The 18575-nt window shown below is 28.9% G+C and overlaps 1 protein-coding gene across 1 annotated transcript; it reads left to right on the top strand.

Annotated features, from left to right (window-relative positions):
• Window positions 1-4113: 4113 nt before the first annotated feature.
• Window positions 4114-5224, top strand: Mp20 (muscle-specific protein 20 transgelin). Its single transcript, XM_088182145.1, has 4 exons — window positions 4114-4253; window positions 4332-4543; window positions 4614-4734; window positions 4802-5224. The coding sequence occupies exons 1-4, from the start codon at window positions 4224-4226 to the stop codon at window positions 4991-4993; spliced, it is 555 nt and encodes a 184-aa protein (XP_088038271.1). The 5' UTR covers window positions 4114-4223; the 3' UTR covers window positions 4994-5224.
• The last annotated feature ends 13351 nt before the right edge of the window (window positions 5225-18575 follow it).

Below are 18575 nucleotides of genomic sequence, written 5' to 3' on the forward strand. Positions count from 1 at the left end.
TATTATTATTAAATATAGTAATCGTTGGTTTCGTTGTGATTTTTTTAAGAAATCTCGTAACAAGCTGAGCTGAATTTAATGTTTTTGTGAACTGATCGCGATGATGAAACAATAAAATCGAATTTTCAATTATTTTCTTGTTTTATTGATATGATCTATATTTGAAGGTCGACCCTCTTTGTTTTAAGGTCGAAACCTTGCGCGTGTGCCATTTCAAAATTGCGGCCATGCACTCAAACGTTATATTATAAATGGGTCATTATTGCATTGGGGAACGCGGCTAAGTATGTTTGTTTCAGGAACGTGGATGATGTGCGTGTTTGTGACGCGTCAGGAATGGCAGGAATTACGGAATCCCGAAAGTCGTCGGTCACACGTAAAACGGCACGGTGATTCACGCACCAGCTTCGTGTCCATGGTCCACAGAACACTCCGGAAAATCTTCGTGAAAAATAGTTCTGCGATATACACACATTCAAGAATATTATCACTATATTTAGGATTGTTGGATGTGGCGCGTGGGCGAGGATGCCAGTGGTGAATCTTGGATGAGAAAATTTATTTTACAGAAAATAATAATAGCTAGTCTAAGTAACTAAATCCAAATAAATGCATAACATAAATGGTGAGCATTGCCTCTCACGCCAAACTTTCGAATTATGTGAACACACGTAAGATTTAAAAAATGCTGGAAAAGTTCTCGGCTATCCCCTATATAGTTCCGACCTAGCTCATAGAGACTTTAATTCCCCACCTTCAACATAACAACATATTTGAAGAAGCGCTTTTCCGACTACGAACGAAGACATACCTTTTGGAAAATAATTTGCATTCAATGACATGTTCATATTCATCCTCAAGACTTTGAGGACGACTTACTGCAGGAATACAAGTTCAGTGAGATCTAGTTCCTTCCTCCCAACACCACTCCATTACTCCAGACCTTGGATCAGCAGATAATTTCGAACTTAAAAAAGCTTTATACCAAATTACTATATCAGCGATGTAACCGAAGGAACGAATCTGACCCTTGAGCTATCTCAAGATCATCCATAAAGCATGAGGTGTAGTTACATAAAGTAACACTCAAATCTGCTTGGAAAAATCTGTTACTTTATTGCGTTGACAGGTTTGCGTATTAACAAAAGCCAATAATTCTTGATTGTGTTCTTGTGGAATAACATGGGATTGGAAGTGAGTGAAGACGATATTCAAGAATTACTGGAGAAACATGGTTAGGAGCTGACCATCGAAGAAAACTAATAGAACTGCATCGCGAGCAACAGCACAACACTAAAGAGGCTGGAAAACCCCTAACTTAAAATGGGAATAGGGATATCTGCAATATGAAAAGCACCACCTGTGAAAGGCTGTAGTAGTGCGCGTCATAAATCAATTTAATGACAATGTAATGTCACTTTTTTTCCAAATCCTTGAAAAGAGGCAAAAGCAAGTATCATTGGATAGGTTCCCAGATAAAGCTTTACGAAAAAAATGAGACATCAGTAATTCTGATATGAATAATTATTTTATAATAAATTAAAAAAAATAAAAATATTAAAACTATACGTGTATTTTGTAAGAAGAAATTTGCTTTGACATACGAGTGTTTTGAAATACGAGTACGTTTCCGTATCAAATTATGCTCGTAAATCAAGGTTCCATTGTATAATAGTTGTAAAATATGCATTATAAGGGTAATAAAAACGCTAATGATTATGTGTTCCTTGGATTTATAAAGAGTCAGAATGGTCTTCCGAAACCAAGCATAGATGCATCTTTTTGTCGAAAGCAATTGTGCCGACGCTCTTTAAGAACCATACCCCAAAATATCATCTCTGAGCAAGCAGGTATGGTATCAGATTACTGAAAAAATCTCAATTGAAATATGCCTGCTCTAACTACTTAAATAATTTTATATGAAAAGATAGTTTTCGTAATTGTATGGCCTTCTTATAGTGTCCATAAATGCCATAATATGGCATTTTCCCGGTTTCATTCATCATCATAATTTTTTTTAATTTTCAGTTGGAACGTTTTGTCAAAAGAAACTTTTAGTAAATATCTCTGAATCACTTTCAAGAATAAGTGGAAATTTAATCTGCGCATAAACGACATCTGCGAAAAATCTTCCAATATGCTTTGTTATAAGGAACGCGTTTCACTTTGACAATCTATCAGTTATTTGGATCCTATATGGTACTTTCGTTTACAGCATTATTGAATCAATATAATATATTAAGTCCCTGAGTAACCAAATAATCCCTCTTAAACAAAAAAATCCGAAATGGTTGCTGGGATTCCTTTATTTGTTCTTGTACCCCAAATCTTTTCTTTTAGGAGCACTGAAATACGATTCGCTGAGTACTAGCAGAAAGGTTTTTGTCACTTTTTTGTGATTTGAGGTAAAACTAAAATTTCTGTATTTATCTAATAATATCTTCTGAAGTGTACACATTATTTTGTAATTTGTACCGTTCACAATATATTCCGTACGCTGTTTCGCTTTTTGCTAGGGCGATATAATGCCATTTTTTTTTTGTACAAGCATATTACAATAAATCCGCTAGTATTTATTTATGATTTTCTTAAAATCAATATAATTTTAATTATCCTTTGATTTTCAAGTGATTCTAGATTTAAAAGATACACAAAATAACAACTTTTTTGAACTGTAATATGTAATATAATGACATATTTGCAACTATTTTCTTATAAACATTTTTAGGAATCTAACAATACGTGTAAAAAAATAATTTATTTATTTATGTAAATCTTTCAAGACGTTTTTAATTTATTATATACAAATAATTTATAATGTACTATATCATAATGTCTATGTTTATATATGTATATAGTAAAACTAATAATATATACATATTGATTCCAAATATATGTTTCTCAGTAGTATCTCAACATTTGAAGGTATATTGTTTGTATACTATTAGTTTCAGTTTTTCAGTGTTTTCTATATGAATATATTGAGTTTTGTCTTCAGTATATTCTCTCAATATATTATATAATATATTGAGAGAATCTCCTTCTCATATTCAATACAAGTTCTTTGACTTATTTTTAAAAATATAGAAAATCAATAACATGATTTGTACAATACATTAATGATATAAATCGGTGAATTAGAATCTCGTATCAAATGTTTTTAAATTTATATTGTGTCTGGAAGATATAAAAATAGTGATTCTTATTTAATTATAATAATTCCGATCGATCGTCACAGATTTGGTTTTCCTAGATTTTCTTAATTTAGCGGATGAATAATCAAAATAAAATCTAGCTCGGTCGTGTATAGTGACATATATTGATTGTAAGCTGAAATAATAATTTATATTTAATTTAATAGATTATTTACTTACTTATTTACTTGGTAGTTGTTGATTGTGTTGACCTCGTTTTAAAGCATTGTAACGCAAAAGAAGATTTACATAAATAAATTAAAATAGAAATATTATTTTAAATGTTATTTATTGTTTTATATTCATGACTCTAAATAACTGAAACGACTGGCGAATATATTTACTATCAGTTGTGGTTGTTGAGTCTCTTGAGTATTATATAAAATATTAAGAGAATTTATATTAGATTATATTATATTTAACAAAAATAATTCGACATTTTTAGCTTTTAAAAAATAACTCTTTGTGCATGGAATTTTATTATACAATATGCACTAAAAAAAGTCTACGATATCCTTGATTGAAACAAAATTTCTTAATAGAAAAATGATTATGATTTACAAAAATCTGTTGCTAATGTTAAATTTAAAACATTAAGTCTGAAGCTTCGATAGTTACAAAGCATTTAAACTGAAACTATGCTTGACGTTCTATCGAATAATTCAGTCATATCAAAACGCCAATTTTGAACAAGAATTTCTATAAGCCAATATCTTCAAATACATATATTAAAATCTATAAAAGTCTAACTATAATAATTGTTTTTATTTATATATATAATAATCTGATCATGAATTTTTAACAATATGAACAAATATTTTTTGGTGGATTACACCCATGGTCGCTGAGAAGCTGCGAGGGAAGCTCGCCGGCAGGTGGGTGGGTGGGGTCGGGTATTTCCCATTGGAGTGGCGTGGGTATGGCAAAACTCGGGTGGGGTACTATAAAATCTAGAGCAACCGCCGTATCCTCAGTTCAAATCCAGCCACAACTCAAGCTTCACACAAGCTTACCAAACAAGCGAACAAGATGTCTCTGGAACGCCAAGTCAGGGCCAAGGTAAACATACAAAAATATCTTTCAACGCATACTTAAAATAATATTATATTATATAACGTTTATATTGTACAATTGCAGTTGGCTGGAAAGCGCGATGTCAACATGGAGAAGGAAGCCCAAGAATGGATTGAAACCGTTCTCGGCGCTAAATTCCCACCTGGCGAATTATATGAAGATGTTCTTAAGGACGGAACAGTCTTGTGCCAATTGATGAACAAAATTTCCCCTGGATCAATTGCCAAGATCAACACCAGTGGAGGGCAATTCAAGATGATGGAGAACATCAACAAGTATGTGTTTGATTTATACATATTAGATTAAAGGAGAGAGTTTTTTCTTATATTTTTTATATCGATTTAGCTTCCAACTGGCAATCAAGAGCTACGGAGTTGCCGACATTGACGTTTTCCAAACAGTTGACCTCTGGGACAAGAAGGACATCTCTCAAATCACAAGTACCTTGTTCGCACTCGGCAGACAGGTATATATTTCCTCAATCTATATTAGAAGATGCATATAAATATTTTATATTAAAATATATTTTATAGACTTACAGGCACTCGGAATGGAGTGGACCTTTCCTCGGCCCCAAACCATCTGAAGAATGCAAGAGGGACTTTTCTGAGGAGCAATTGGCCGCTGGAAAGACAATCATCGGTCTCCAAGCTGGTTCCAACAAGGGTGCTACCCAAGCCGGTTCTAACATGGGCGCTGGACGCAAAATCTTGCTTGGCAAGTAAAGGACCAATCTGCGAACACTTCACAACATAACATCTCAACATTTATAATGCGACAAAATGTGATGTCACGTTAATATGCAACATATTAACTATATTGTAAATATTTTTATTTTACTATATTGTTAAATTTAATATAATTTTATATAATAAATCTACGTGTGTTATGTTATACAAATTTTATACGGAATAATAATATGTGATAAAGAATAAATATATATATTATATAAAACATATAGACTTTACTTTATTAGACTATAAAATTCAAGAATTATTATATATTGCATGAAAAATATTTATTGTCATGACTAGAGCCGAGCCCAGTAGAATATTTCGGTTCAGATTTTAAGTGTGTTATTGATGCGACTTCAAAATAAGCATACAACTTTAGAAGCAGTTGATTGATGACCAGCGCTCGTTTCGACTCAAGTAAACTAAGAAATATGTTAAATTTGACTAAAATATGTTTCAATAGTATATTATTAAATAATTGCTCGCTGTATTTTCAAGTATAAATATAGCTGAATGTTTATTCGATATTAAGTAAATATTTATATTAAAGTGGTCTGCTTTATTAAACATGATTTAGATGTTTAGAAAATTCTAAAAATAGATGGTTGTTTATTGGTTCTTAAATAAAAATTTTACTTTGCAGCTTTACGTAATTTTCCAATATAATATTTTATCTACGTATTATACGTTATTTATAACGTTACAGACATATTTAAATGTTAACAATGATTTTATATTTATTAGTAATGATTTAAAAACTCCTTTTTATATTTTAATTAAAAGCTCTTCTATTCAATCAAAAATAAATTAATTTAAAAATAAAACACATTTTAAAAATGGTCAAGAGATGTCCTCTTAATTTTATAAAATTAATTATTAAATTTAGTCACAGATGTCATATTTTAATATAATAGAATAATTATATATAAAATATTAAACTTATACAAATTTACTACATATAAATATAATTATAATCGTATAAACTGATCTTTTTCACAAACATGCTACATAATTTAGCTCAAAGTCGAAAGATGTCACCCGAAAGCTCTTTGGAGCTTTTCTTTATTTATTTTATATATTTATAATTCGATCTATTTAAATCGTTCTAATTAGAGAAGCTCAGATCTAATGAATGAATAAAGTTAAATTTTTGCTTAATCGCGTTGATACAGTTATTGTTTTTGCCATTAAATTATTCACAGCTTTGGTTTGTAAAATAGCAATAATACATTATGTGTGATATAAATTATATTTTGGGGTAATCTTTATAAATGTTTTAATGGTGCCGTTTTATTGGTTTTACAGCTCGTTTACAATCTTACTAACAAATTTACGGACAGTCGCTGCCAAAAATTAAGCTATTAAGTAGAAAACAAATTGTATGGCTCTAAAGATTTTATAACTAAATTTTAAATAATATTATTTATATTAAAATTATGTTTTAATTGTGTTTTTCAGGATAGCTTTTTCTCAAAAATGAGATAAGATCAAATCATACCAGGAACAAAATTACTGACTTCGAAATGAATTGATAAATCATCTTAAAATCAGTAAATACACCTTTTAACTGATCTTTTTTTTTATTAATACATATGAAAATGTAGCTCTATATTATAGAATTTTTAATAGCAATAAATATATCGATTTAAATTAATTGTCACGATAGAAATTAAAAAAACATTCATATGGGACTCAAAGTTTATTCTTTAAAGTAAAAAAGCTCGAAATTTTGTACTTGTTTGGACTTGGTCTAAATGTCAAATAAAATTTTATAGTCAGTACTAATTTTAGTTTATCAATATTGCACTACCACTATTAAAAAATCCATTTTTTTTACATATATAACATACATCTGTGAGCTTTAATTATAAGCTACAAAATGTAATAAATAGCTAGTTGTCAAATTGTGACATGTTTTCATTGCAGCTCAAATATTTTGAGTTCATATAAAGGTAATTAAAATATAAACTCGATTTTTATCAACATTAAATATGTATGATCTGACTTTAGAAGTCAGATCATACGTTTTTAATTTAACATTTAACGTTTTTAAAGTTTAATTTTAAGATTGTGCAAATATGCAAAAACGTCATTTCATACTTGGAGAATTCAAAGAAGATTAAGACTAAATATGTTCTCGATTTTATAGTACACATATATTGGCGAAAGTACTTTTTTAAAGATAAAATTCATAAAATTCAATCGATGTTCATTGACCATGAATCACATTCACGTTTATTACAATTGGCACTACAAGCATCAAAGTAGACATAGAATGTTAGAGCTTATAAATGAATACGAAGTACGCACTATTAAAATTAAATAATAATCATAAACATATGTATCTTGTCTACTGTTTATAAGTTTATTGCTAAATTGAAGAAGCATTCGCCAAACTTAGTGCTATAACTATAATATTCGAATGTCTGTACCATATTTAATATTTTCGACGTAGCCGTATGATAAATATTTTAATGCGTTTCGTGACTTTTTTAGTATTTTAAACTCTACCAAGCTAAATAAATTAAGCACTGATTACATTTCCTACAGGTATTAAAAAAATATAACGACGGAAAGTTTATTGCTAGGGCTTACAAAATCGGCCATATGAATTCGATATATTTTAAAGTATTTTTTATTATCTGTATTGGTTGCAATTCTTTAATTTTAAGGTTTTTAGAATCTTGGGATTCGAGATTTTTACTCTTGATCTTTTATTTCTAAATTTATCAGAGGGTAACTATAATGCAAAATGTGTTGATCTTTTAACTAATATATATAAAAATATATGTATTTTTATGAATATTAATAATTAATATTATTTTTATAAAACATACAATTATTTAATATTCATAAATTATTAACAGTATAAAGAATATTGTTTGGTTTTACAATTTGCTTTATTAATGGTTTTTTTTATTTATTTACTATTATTAAAAAATTCAAGAAAATAATGCATTAAGTATCTAAGACACTATCTACTTTCTTTAATAAATATCTTAATATTGAAATACATGTTAGTTAGTCAATAGATGCTGGTTTGATCGTTATTATTATTTTATGCCAAAGCCTTCAAAACATCAGCTCTTTATTATTACTATTTAAATTAATATTTACACCAGAAGAGCTTTTTTTTTACAAACATATAACAAATATTTGCTTACGTTTTTATGTAAATTAAGGTCTTACAATTTAATACATCGGACTAATTTTGGGACGAATTACTTTCTTTGCTGCACAAGCTTGCATAATAATGTCTTCGAATACCATTTTTAAAAATAAATATGCGCTTTTAATTAACGTTTATGAGATATAGAGTCACTTGAGCGTTATATAGCTATTTGTTTAGTGGATCCCGTCGGCAGCTTGTCTTAAAATTTCGTTACTTTTTGATGCAATAAATTTTATATCTTCGTTGGCGGTCTTTTCGTTTGCATATTATTAATAAAAACTTATGTTATATTTCACATTATTTTTTTATAAATGCTTCATAAGACATCATTGCAGCATCTTTATAACTAATAACAATGATTGAACTGGTATTCAATAAGAAATATTATTTTTATCCCATTTATTTCTCATAATAATAATTATATATAGAATAAAATCTCAAATCTTGATGCTTTTATTTAAAAGATATACTTGAATTTTAAACTGTTTTTTTTACTGAGATCTCCCAGGAAATCTCGGGAAAAAATCTCTAGTGATGGGCCTTGGAAAATTATTACAAAATATCTGATCCGTTGCTATGTGAAAGGCGTTTATTTTCATAATTTTTGTGATAACTCAAATGTTCAGATAATATAATTTTATTCTTTTGTTGAATAATATAAACATACAATAATCGTGCATAATTTTCACATTTCGCCTTATTTCTTCTGCAATAAAGAATCCATTAATACACCGACCTGGAGATCAAAAGAGCGTGGGCAAACACCAGAGCAGCTGCTGATGATCACTCGTGCCGCAAAAACATCACAACTTTTGAGGTATTTTAATTATGAAAACCTAAATTTTGCACGCACCACCATCCGTGTGATTCCTTCTTTTTGAAATATAAAAAAAGTTTATTCATCCATAATATACGGTAGATCGTCAGCTGAAAGCTAAATTGTGTTTTTGTATGCACATGCAATAAAATTGGCATCGGCAGCCTTTTGCCGCTGTGACATCTAAATTGCCAACGCCATTAGAATATTTATGATCGTTTATATATAGTAAATGTTAATAGACTTTCTAGTGCCATTAATCATACCGAACAGGGATCGTCTAATTTTTCAACTTAATAAAAAATATATATATTCTAATAATTTAAAATATACAATATTATATGTCTTTACAAACCAGAGCTCAGATTTTTTATTTAATGACTCATTCTAAACTTTGCAATAATCAAGTTCAAGTCCTACTAATTTAATAAACAAAATACATGCATATATCATCAGTTTATTTATTTGATATCCTAGCAAGGACACGTCGATATGCGCTAAAGTGCAGCTTTGGCTCGTGCTCTTCAATGTCGAGGGTGCTCCGCTGACCCACTGACATTTTTGTCACGTCCATCGCGAATTCGCCTAAACTAAAGGTACATTATGGAGTGTTTCGTCAGCAGCCCTGTCCCAAGTCGGGTGTATATTTATAGTTTTGATATCGAGGACGCTGGCCGACGCCATATCGCGTTCCCACTTCCATTCCAATTATATTCCAAGGAGTGTGTCATCGACCGGCTTCGTTCGGCTTCTTCTACTTTGGGAGAATTCGGCAGTTTGGGAAGACGGAGAGTCTTCTTCCTGGACACGTGCGAAGATGACATGATGACACCCGACAGCTGTGTCCAATCGAAACTACTTGATACTTGAATTGTCTTTTGACTACCGCGATGAAAGTCGACGCCAACTATGAGTAATAGCTTACAAAGTTTAATAGTAAAATGGTATTTTTAAATAAATTTGACAGAGAAATTAAATTTTAAAATATATATTTTATCATATAAAATATATTTTCCGCATATTTGTCTGTCAAAACTTATGAAGACGTATTACATACATATGTACATACCATTATTTTTATTTTAGAGAATTGTAATCATATGCTACAAATTCTTAATAACTAATGAAACTAGATTATCTAAAGAAAGCATTAGAATAAGGAACAAATAGTTGAAAATGCAATGGATAATTTGAAAAAATATTCATTGTTTTTTATTGTGGTTTTGGGTTTTAATGCCGAGTAGCGTGAAACGTTTGATGCATCTGTCTGGTAATCATATATTTTTATTAAAAATTAATATATGTATATAATGTGAATCAGGTGTCAGTGTCGGACGGCGATGTCGAATAAGGGAGGGTGTCCAGATGAATCGAAATTGTATATTAGGTCATCGAGTCAGTATTCCGAAATCATGGAGCATATATGTTGAAGTACTTCTTGAATGTGTAGGCGGGTCTTGTCCAAGTGCATGCGAATATATTGATTGTAAGGCGTGAAAGTGATAGTAACTAGCAATACACTAACCTAGTGTATTTTTTCGAGAAAAATATAAAATGATGATTTCTCGATAATTCTTATAAATGTTCTTTATTGTGAAAATTAAATTCATACGAATATTCTCAAATGTTTATAAATGCTGCAATTTTTCAAATAAGCAGTGATAGAAATCTAAATCTAACTTGAATTTCCAGCTGCATTCAGAGCAGGTAGTGAAAAAAATGTCAGAGATTTCTGATTAACATTCTAAATACATTGCTAAATAATTTAAGTTTTATGACCGACTCTAGGAATTACGATTAGCAAACATTTTGTTCCGACTTCCTCGAACAACTGCGAGTTAAGTAAAAAAAATAGGAATGTATCGATTAATGACTTTAAAATAATTATATATCTAAATCTTTGACCGTTATTTAAACATGCATTACAAAATTCAGTCATATGATAATATGATAATGATATAAACGTATGTTTAAATAAATGTTTTACACATATTTCCCGTTCCTCGATATTTTAATTATTATTTATTATATAATATAGTTTACATACATATTTATTGACCCAAATTGTTGCAAATAAAATCAGTAAAAAGATATTGTTAGATATATTTTTTCATTTGTCAAAATTATTTAAGAATTCTCACAAAATTAATTTATGGTAAAATTTATTAAGAATTTTCAAGAAATATAGATCAATTTAACATTTATCGAGAAAAGACAAAAACTACACTCACCCCTGTACAGCATTTAGCAAACATTGTGCATCCACAATATTTAAAAAAAATCGTTTTGTAGCTATTAAAAACAATTATCAAAAGTACATCTAGAATTTGTTAGACTTAAAAATTAAAGACATCGAATTTTTTCTTAAATCTATATTTAACCCTTAAGTAGTGAATACGTTTTTGACTGCTATATAGTAAAAAATTAGGAAAGCATTAAACATGTTTTTAAAATATATAATAATATATTTATATATAAGAGTAGAACCATACTATTGCCAATGCAGCGTTTTATTATTTTTTGCAATATTTATTATTAAAAAAATATTTTTTATTACTGGTAATATAATTAAATTATTGCTAAAAATTACGGTAGATGTTACATTAGTATATCATTTAAAATAATATTTTTTTACCATATTTATTGTAATTAAACATATTTTTTGCGTTTCACAGTGAAAGTCAACCCTGCCAATGCTCAAATTTTCCAGTTATATTATAATCTTGAAAAATTTGTTTATATGGTTGACACAATATATTTATTTTTAGAATCTGATTGTTTCCTGACGATCTTTCTTTTTGCTTCAATCTTCTTCTATTCTTTAATCGTCTTGCCTAAGCCATGATGATAAATATTTTTCATGAATAATCGCTCAGTGAGACAGAAAATTACTTAAGATAGATACTTTTCCGTCGCCTATTTATTGTTACAGTGTCATAAATGGATTATCTAAAATACCTTCTAAATATCATCATATACTATATGCTGGCAGCAGAAAAAATAAACAAAAAACGCGTTCCTTAAATAAAAGGATTCAATATAAGCAACAACTGAAGTCTGAAAACGATAGTTAATTTAATCCAAGTAGCTAAGACAGTTTTATTGTCGCTGATATTTGTTTCTAAATTTAAACAATACAAGTTCATTAGTCTTTACGTATATTTAAATAATATAGGAAGTATCTTCAAATAAAAGTGTTATTTATAGTGAAATATTGTATTTCAATATTTGTTGATAGTGTAGATATTTTGCCTATTTTTATTTTAAGAGTCGTAATAATACTTTTTCGCAATCTATTATATTACCTAAATATGCTTAACTACATTATTATGTGTCATTATCTTACTTTTATGTAAAGCTAAGTCAACATAAGCTTCCTTCACACCCAAGCCAAAATATGAATTCATTTTTTTACTTTGATATATTTATTCTTCATGAATGCTCCCTCCAAAGAGATGAGTTCTGAACATTCCTTTTAGCCAATCCGCTAAAACGCCGTTTCTTTTCAAATTATTATTGTAACGTTTCTTATGTAATTTCATTTCAATGCGTCGATTATGTGTGATAACACAAACAAGTAATATAATACAAAAGCATTTTTTCTTTGGGACCTTTACCGGGCCGCAGACAGTTGTTTTAAAACACTGTCCTATGTGATAATCTCGCAGAAAAGCAAGAGAAGCGCTTGTGTAGCGGACCTTTTACTGGCGTTTGGAGCTTAATATTAAATTTATTATTGTACAAAAATATTTAGAACAAAGATTGAATCCTCAAGTAATTTAATACGTCACAAAAAATATTTTTATTTATAAAAGAAACATACGACTGCGCTGCTTGATTTTTATTAAGTTATTCTTGTTGAAATATTAATAAATATATAATAATTTATTCATTTTATGTATAAATATTTTATTATTAAAGCGATGACTTAGATTTCCAATAACGACGTGTAACAGTCCGACATAAGTGACTGTTAGACGAAGTTTATTTTGATTCGCCGAGTTTTGTGGTTCGTTTTGAGTGTCGGTCACATTCAAAATCTAGTGTCGCCTAATTACCGACAAAAATACACCGGCAACCTGGGGGCTTCGCTCCCAAATTTGATGATTAATTGATGAGTTGTTTGCCGTAGAGTTAGGGCGTTACAAAATACGCGCGGAAATTGTTTTTTTATAACAACAAACTTTTTTTAGTTAAGGAAATGGTTAGTCATTTGTAAAATTTCTCGTTTCGAGGCTTAGTTGGATATATCGATTCAAGGAAATATATGAATAATGCAGTTATACCAATACTATTCATTTACATGTATTTATTTAAATTTAATTAAAACCATCGTAAAATATAATACAAGTAGGATAAAAAAATAATACATAGTTAGAAAGAAAAATATCATAAAACATAAAATTTAAATGATGCGAACCGTGATTAAAAGATTGCATAAATATAATTCAACCATCAACACAGAAAAACTTATCTAAAAACCGAAATCTATATTTTTTTAGTATAATTAAGAATTTTAGAGAAAAAAAAATGCAAATTACATTGTCTGGGGTGATCATGACTACTTGGCAATTACAGTGTCACTTTTAGATCAAACCTTATGTTGTAAAAAATGCATATTAAAATATAAAAAATCTTTAATTGTTTTTTTTCTATATTTTTCATAGTGAAGTCATTTATGAGTTCATCAAAATTTGTTTGTCTAAGTTTAACAGTTTCATTGCACAAAATGCGTAGTGCAGACAATATCTTTAACTTATTTTTAATTCGAGTAAGTTTTGAAAAATACATTTTTCCTGAACAGTTAGTAGCCATTAAGCTAAGAAAAAGCCGCAAGATTGTTTCCCCATTGGGTAAAGCCATCTTATATTTTTCTTGTATATTATTTGATAAAGGTCTGTAAGAGATAGAAAATATTTGTGGGCTGTAGCTTTGTCTCCCATGTATATAAGAGTGCAAAAATTGATCAGTAGTTTTAGCTTAAAATGTTGTTGTGATCCTTCTATCAATAGTTCAACGTCTAACTTCAATAATGTCAAATTGGTAAGAAAAGAAAACGTGTTTGCAACATCAATATACACAGCACCTTGTTTTCTTAAATTAATTTAAAGATAATCTAGTATACTAATAAAGGATTTAATCCTAAACTTATCGCTTGAAGAAAGTTCATCTAAAGCATCTGGACCAGCAATGCACTTCCGTCTATCCCTTACTGTTTCCTTAATATTTTTATCCTTCGGATAGGACTGTAATCAACAATTGGCAAGGTGGTATTTGTTTGTTTCTCAAGCTTTTTAAAATCTTTTCTGATCTTCTGTAAAAATTTTAAAGTGACATGTTAAAACTTTCACAAGTACTCGATAACAAAACTGATTTCTGAATGACTTGTTTAACCTTGTGAAAGTTTTTGATGACATCAGTGATAGCACTGTAATTTTACAAAATAGCCTTCGTGGATTTTGCTTGTGCCTCCTACCTACCTAAAGTCATAAAAAATTTTAAAATGTAATTTAACTTGTTCGATATTTCGTGACGTGTCAAAATAAAAGGAATACATTTGCTTTATCTCAGGCAAGTCTAACGGTACCTAGCAGTTATGTAGTATCAGGAATAATGTTGTGTAACAGAGAAATGACCGCATCGCAGCGACCTGCCGGCCCATTTTTTTCTGATAGGGATCGCTGGCGAAGTGAAAATAAAACCAGGTATCGCATACACGAAATTCTTTCTACTGTTTATACATTTTTTGTCTCCATTCAGGCATATTTTTACCCAAATAGTTCACTAAACATATGTGTTAAATATTAGCAATCAGTCTCAATAAATATATAAATATGAAAAGTATGATTTATATATTTTTTTATAGTTGCAACAACTAAATTTTATACTCAAAAAAGTTGCAAATTTTTAATATTTTATTAATTTATTTGAAAAAATGCAAATCAATGATTTTCAAAAAATGCATATGTTAAGCCAAATTGTTTGGGACTAAAAGAGTTATGCAGAATTCACGTATTTTTATTTATTGAAATAAATTAGCATGTAGTTCTCTGGTCTCTAATATAAAAATTTAGAAGTCACCCAGAAGCGGTCAATCAAAGACGATATATTGTCCTAGATGTATTGTTCCAGAAGAAAAATAATTTGCACCCGAATATATTTTTTTATATTTAATGAAAGTATTTTAATTAAAATAGTTTGTAATTAAAATATTTGTTGTATCGAAATAATATTAATAAAGGCAATATCGGTAATACCGGTATTGTTGCAATCCCTAGCTATATGTTACAAACTATCTACGATCACACAAATAACTTAGGAATAACCGAGTTAAATTATCTGAGCAACCGAGGTCCGACATTTTTTTAATAATAACCCATGACAAACCTTGTTGAAGGTCTTTTCAAAATCCATGAAAGACAGAAGGTTAGTAACACTGAAACTGGTGAAACGAAAGCCATGCTGTTAGTCTAATGAAAATTTTATGTTTAAAAGAGTTCGTGTAGTTATTTTTAAAATACTATCTAACTAATCATTTCCATGGGTATTATAATATAATTAAATAATACAAAATTAGTGACATACTAAATCAAGTGACGCTTAACATAAATATTTATTTTTATAAATGCTTTCTTACATGTTTTACGACACTCAACTTGAGCCACGCCTTTTTAATTAGCTAAAATGATTTAATATAGACATTTGAGTGCCACTTAACTTTTTCATTGGTAAATCAAAATTTATATTGTGGAATTTAAAATATCAATATTTTAAATTTAAAAGTAGAAATTAATATCTTTTAATTCTTACCTTTATTAAAATTAAAGCTGTCTTTTTTATAAAGCATGTAGTATTTATTAGGTCGGCTTCCGAAGGTAGCGATATTAGTTTTAAAGCGCAATAAAATAAATTTTATTAGTTTTTACGATCACCAAAGCTTTTGTCTGACTATTTCTATTGTGGTTGTACGCATCTCAGTCTGAAATTTCGAGGGATTAGCTAAAAGCCGTTCATCGCTTGTATGCTGCAATTTTAATGTTTATACTGTATAATGTCCATCATGATGCACTTGAAAAACCTGTCAAGTTATGATTATCTGATTTGTAATTCAAAATAAAAATCTGTCAGCGGAGGTATGCAATAACCATATCGATTATATTTGACACCGACCGTATCTTTTGTTCAATTTTTTTTTTGAAAGTTTAAAAAAATAAAGATTTTTTTATAGGCTTGTAGAAGTAACTATAATAAAATTACTGAACATCTATTTAAATAAAGCTACATGGTATACAAAATACAAAAACTACTATAAATAAAAATGCAGATAGCAAAAAATTAGAGCAGAATTAAAAGTTATCGTATTGTAACAAGAAAATTTGATTTTTTTATAATGTCTTTGACATATAAAAAATATATATATTTACTTAAAAAATAAATTATAGTAGTGTTAAACCGTAGATTTTATACATATTTTTGCTGAAAATTCAAAAAGATCATTAATAAAATTTTAATTAATAAAACGAGACCCTACCGAAAAATATAATAATACAGCTGAAATCAGGAAGTCTATGTGCTTTGTTTTGGTTGATATAAAAAATAGCTTTAAACTTTTGAAAAGCCTAATATTATTACTAGCTATTATATTTATATTCAGTATTATAAAATATACGCATATGAATTGATAATTCCTTAACTTACTTAAACTTGTATTCCTTATCATTGATTCAAATTAACGGCACGAGATTTATTTAATCTCATGCAAACATCCTTAATAAATAAATCGGTAATCATTGCAAAGTATTCAATAATTACGGACGAACCAGTAATAGTAGAAAATAAAAATGTGTGCCCCTTTCAATAAATAAATTAAGTCTGGTATTCCTACACATTTCATTTACATATATTATTACTCATAAAAAAACCATCCGCGCTAAAGCAGTGTCACACAGGTATGTTCTGTGGTTCTCCCACGGTCATCAGGCCAGAAAGCTCAGGTGTGAAAGAGTGAAAATATCCGGACTTCTGGAGGGGGCCGTAACTCAATACCTACTACTTGGCCAAACCAAATTGAGATAGTGACGTCACAAGCAGTCTTTTTAGGATTCCAACGAATGCACCATTGTAAATCAGATGTGTGTTTCATGACGATAAAGTAAACACTCAAAGGTTTTCTGAGTTGTATCGAAAGCAATAAAGCTGACTGCTTTGATGATTTAACTTCATGGTGTGTTATTTCAGATATGTGTGCGCTTTTGCAGCTGCTTTGCTGGAAGAACTTTTCCATGGTATCGTCGTCCCCTCGCTGTATCGTATTCGAAACTATTTTCATCCACCATTTAATGATCCAACTGCTAAGAATAGCGTGGATGTGAAAATGTGTGCCCACCTCTAGTCTTTCAAACACGTGTCACTGGACTGAGATGTTGGTTATTATGAAAACGTAAGGGAATCCGAAAAAAAAATATTTTTAGAATCAGTTCCTATCCGAGATATGAGCAAGCAAACTTGTGTTCCAACGTAAACTGTAATACTAAATTTGAACTAATGCTAATAAAATGTTGTCATTTGCAATAATAATCGTATTTTAATGAATTGTTAATAGCTTGTATATATTATATTTATAGTCTTAATAAGAGATGTATTGTAGTATTAATTTTAATTAAAGAGCTTTTAAGCAAAATTTTATGCTAGACAAATGTTCTAGAAATCCGCGTATTTCTAGAACATAATAATCCATTATCAAAATTAATCTCGAAATGTTTTCTTTTTGCGAGAACATATTATGACATCAACCAAAATACATTGTGCGAATATAGAACACTATTTTGGTAACAGAATCGTGAAAGTATCGGCGTATTAGAATGATAATAAATTGAGAATCACACCGAAGAAAAGTATCTAGAAGAAATTCTATAAAAATACTGTACAGAGTGTAACAAAAATATATATTTTATACTGTATCGTTTAAACTATTATTGCTAGAAGCAATTTAATCTTTTTGTAATATTTATTAAATAATACTCTTATTTTATTAATTTCCTCCTCTATTAATTTCCTTACCTTAGCTCTTTATATTTATTTATTTTAATAACATTATATTTTCCATTCTTATCGTAGAAAAAATCAGACTTAAAAAAATATACTTATAATATTAATACCGGTAAAAGTTCTAGTTATTTATTTAATTTAATTAAATGCTAAAATAATTAACAAATATTATATTGCCTAACATTGATTATTAATCTATAGTGTTGATATACAACGCTGTTAACGCCTATGTTACAGATGTATATTTACAAAAATAAATAGACATATCAAACGTTAAAGCAAAATAAAAATAAACGCTGGAATAGTATACATAAAAAATACTCTAGTCAAAAAATTGGTATTATTTATTATATGAATCAAAATATACTTGGTATTTTGGTCCACTGTGTATTTTTACTGCTTTATAATAAATAAAATATTTATTCACTTAATATAGAAATTTCTTAATATAACAACACGTATCTCACTTCTTGAGTGATTGTTAGATTGGTAGATAAATTCTGGCCATAACTATCAATGTCGAGCGCTTGCTATTC

This window comes from Plectrocnemia conspersa, unplaced genomic scaffold, assembly GCF_051122295.1.
Source record: "Plectrocnemia conspersa isolate PC_06_02 unplaced genomic scaffold, ASM5112229v1 ptg000003l, whole genome shotgun sequence".
In the NCBI taxonomy this organism is placed as follows: domain Eukaryota; kingdom Metazoa; phylum Arthropoda; class Insecta; order Trichoptera; family Polycentropodidae; genus Plectrocnemia; species Plectrocnemia conspersa.

Coding starts and splice junctions, on each gene's coding strand:
- Mp20 (XM_088182145.1), top strand. CDS start 4,224: ATGTCTCTGGAACGCCAAGTCAGGGCCAAG. Junction 4,254..4,331: donor AACGCCAAGTCAGGGCCAAG/GTAAACATACAA, acceptor GTACAATTGCAG/TTGGCTGGAAAGCGCGATGT. Junction 4,735..4,801: donor TGTTCGCACTCGGCAGACAG/GTATATATTTCC, acceptor TATATTTTATAG/ACTTACAGGCACTCGGAATG.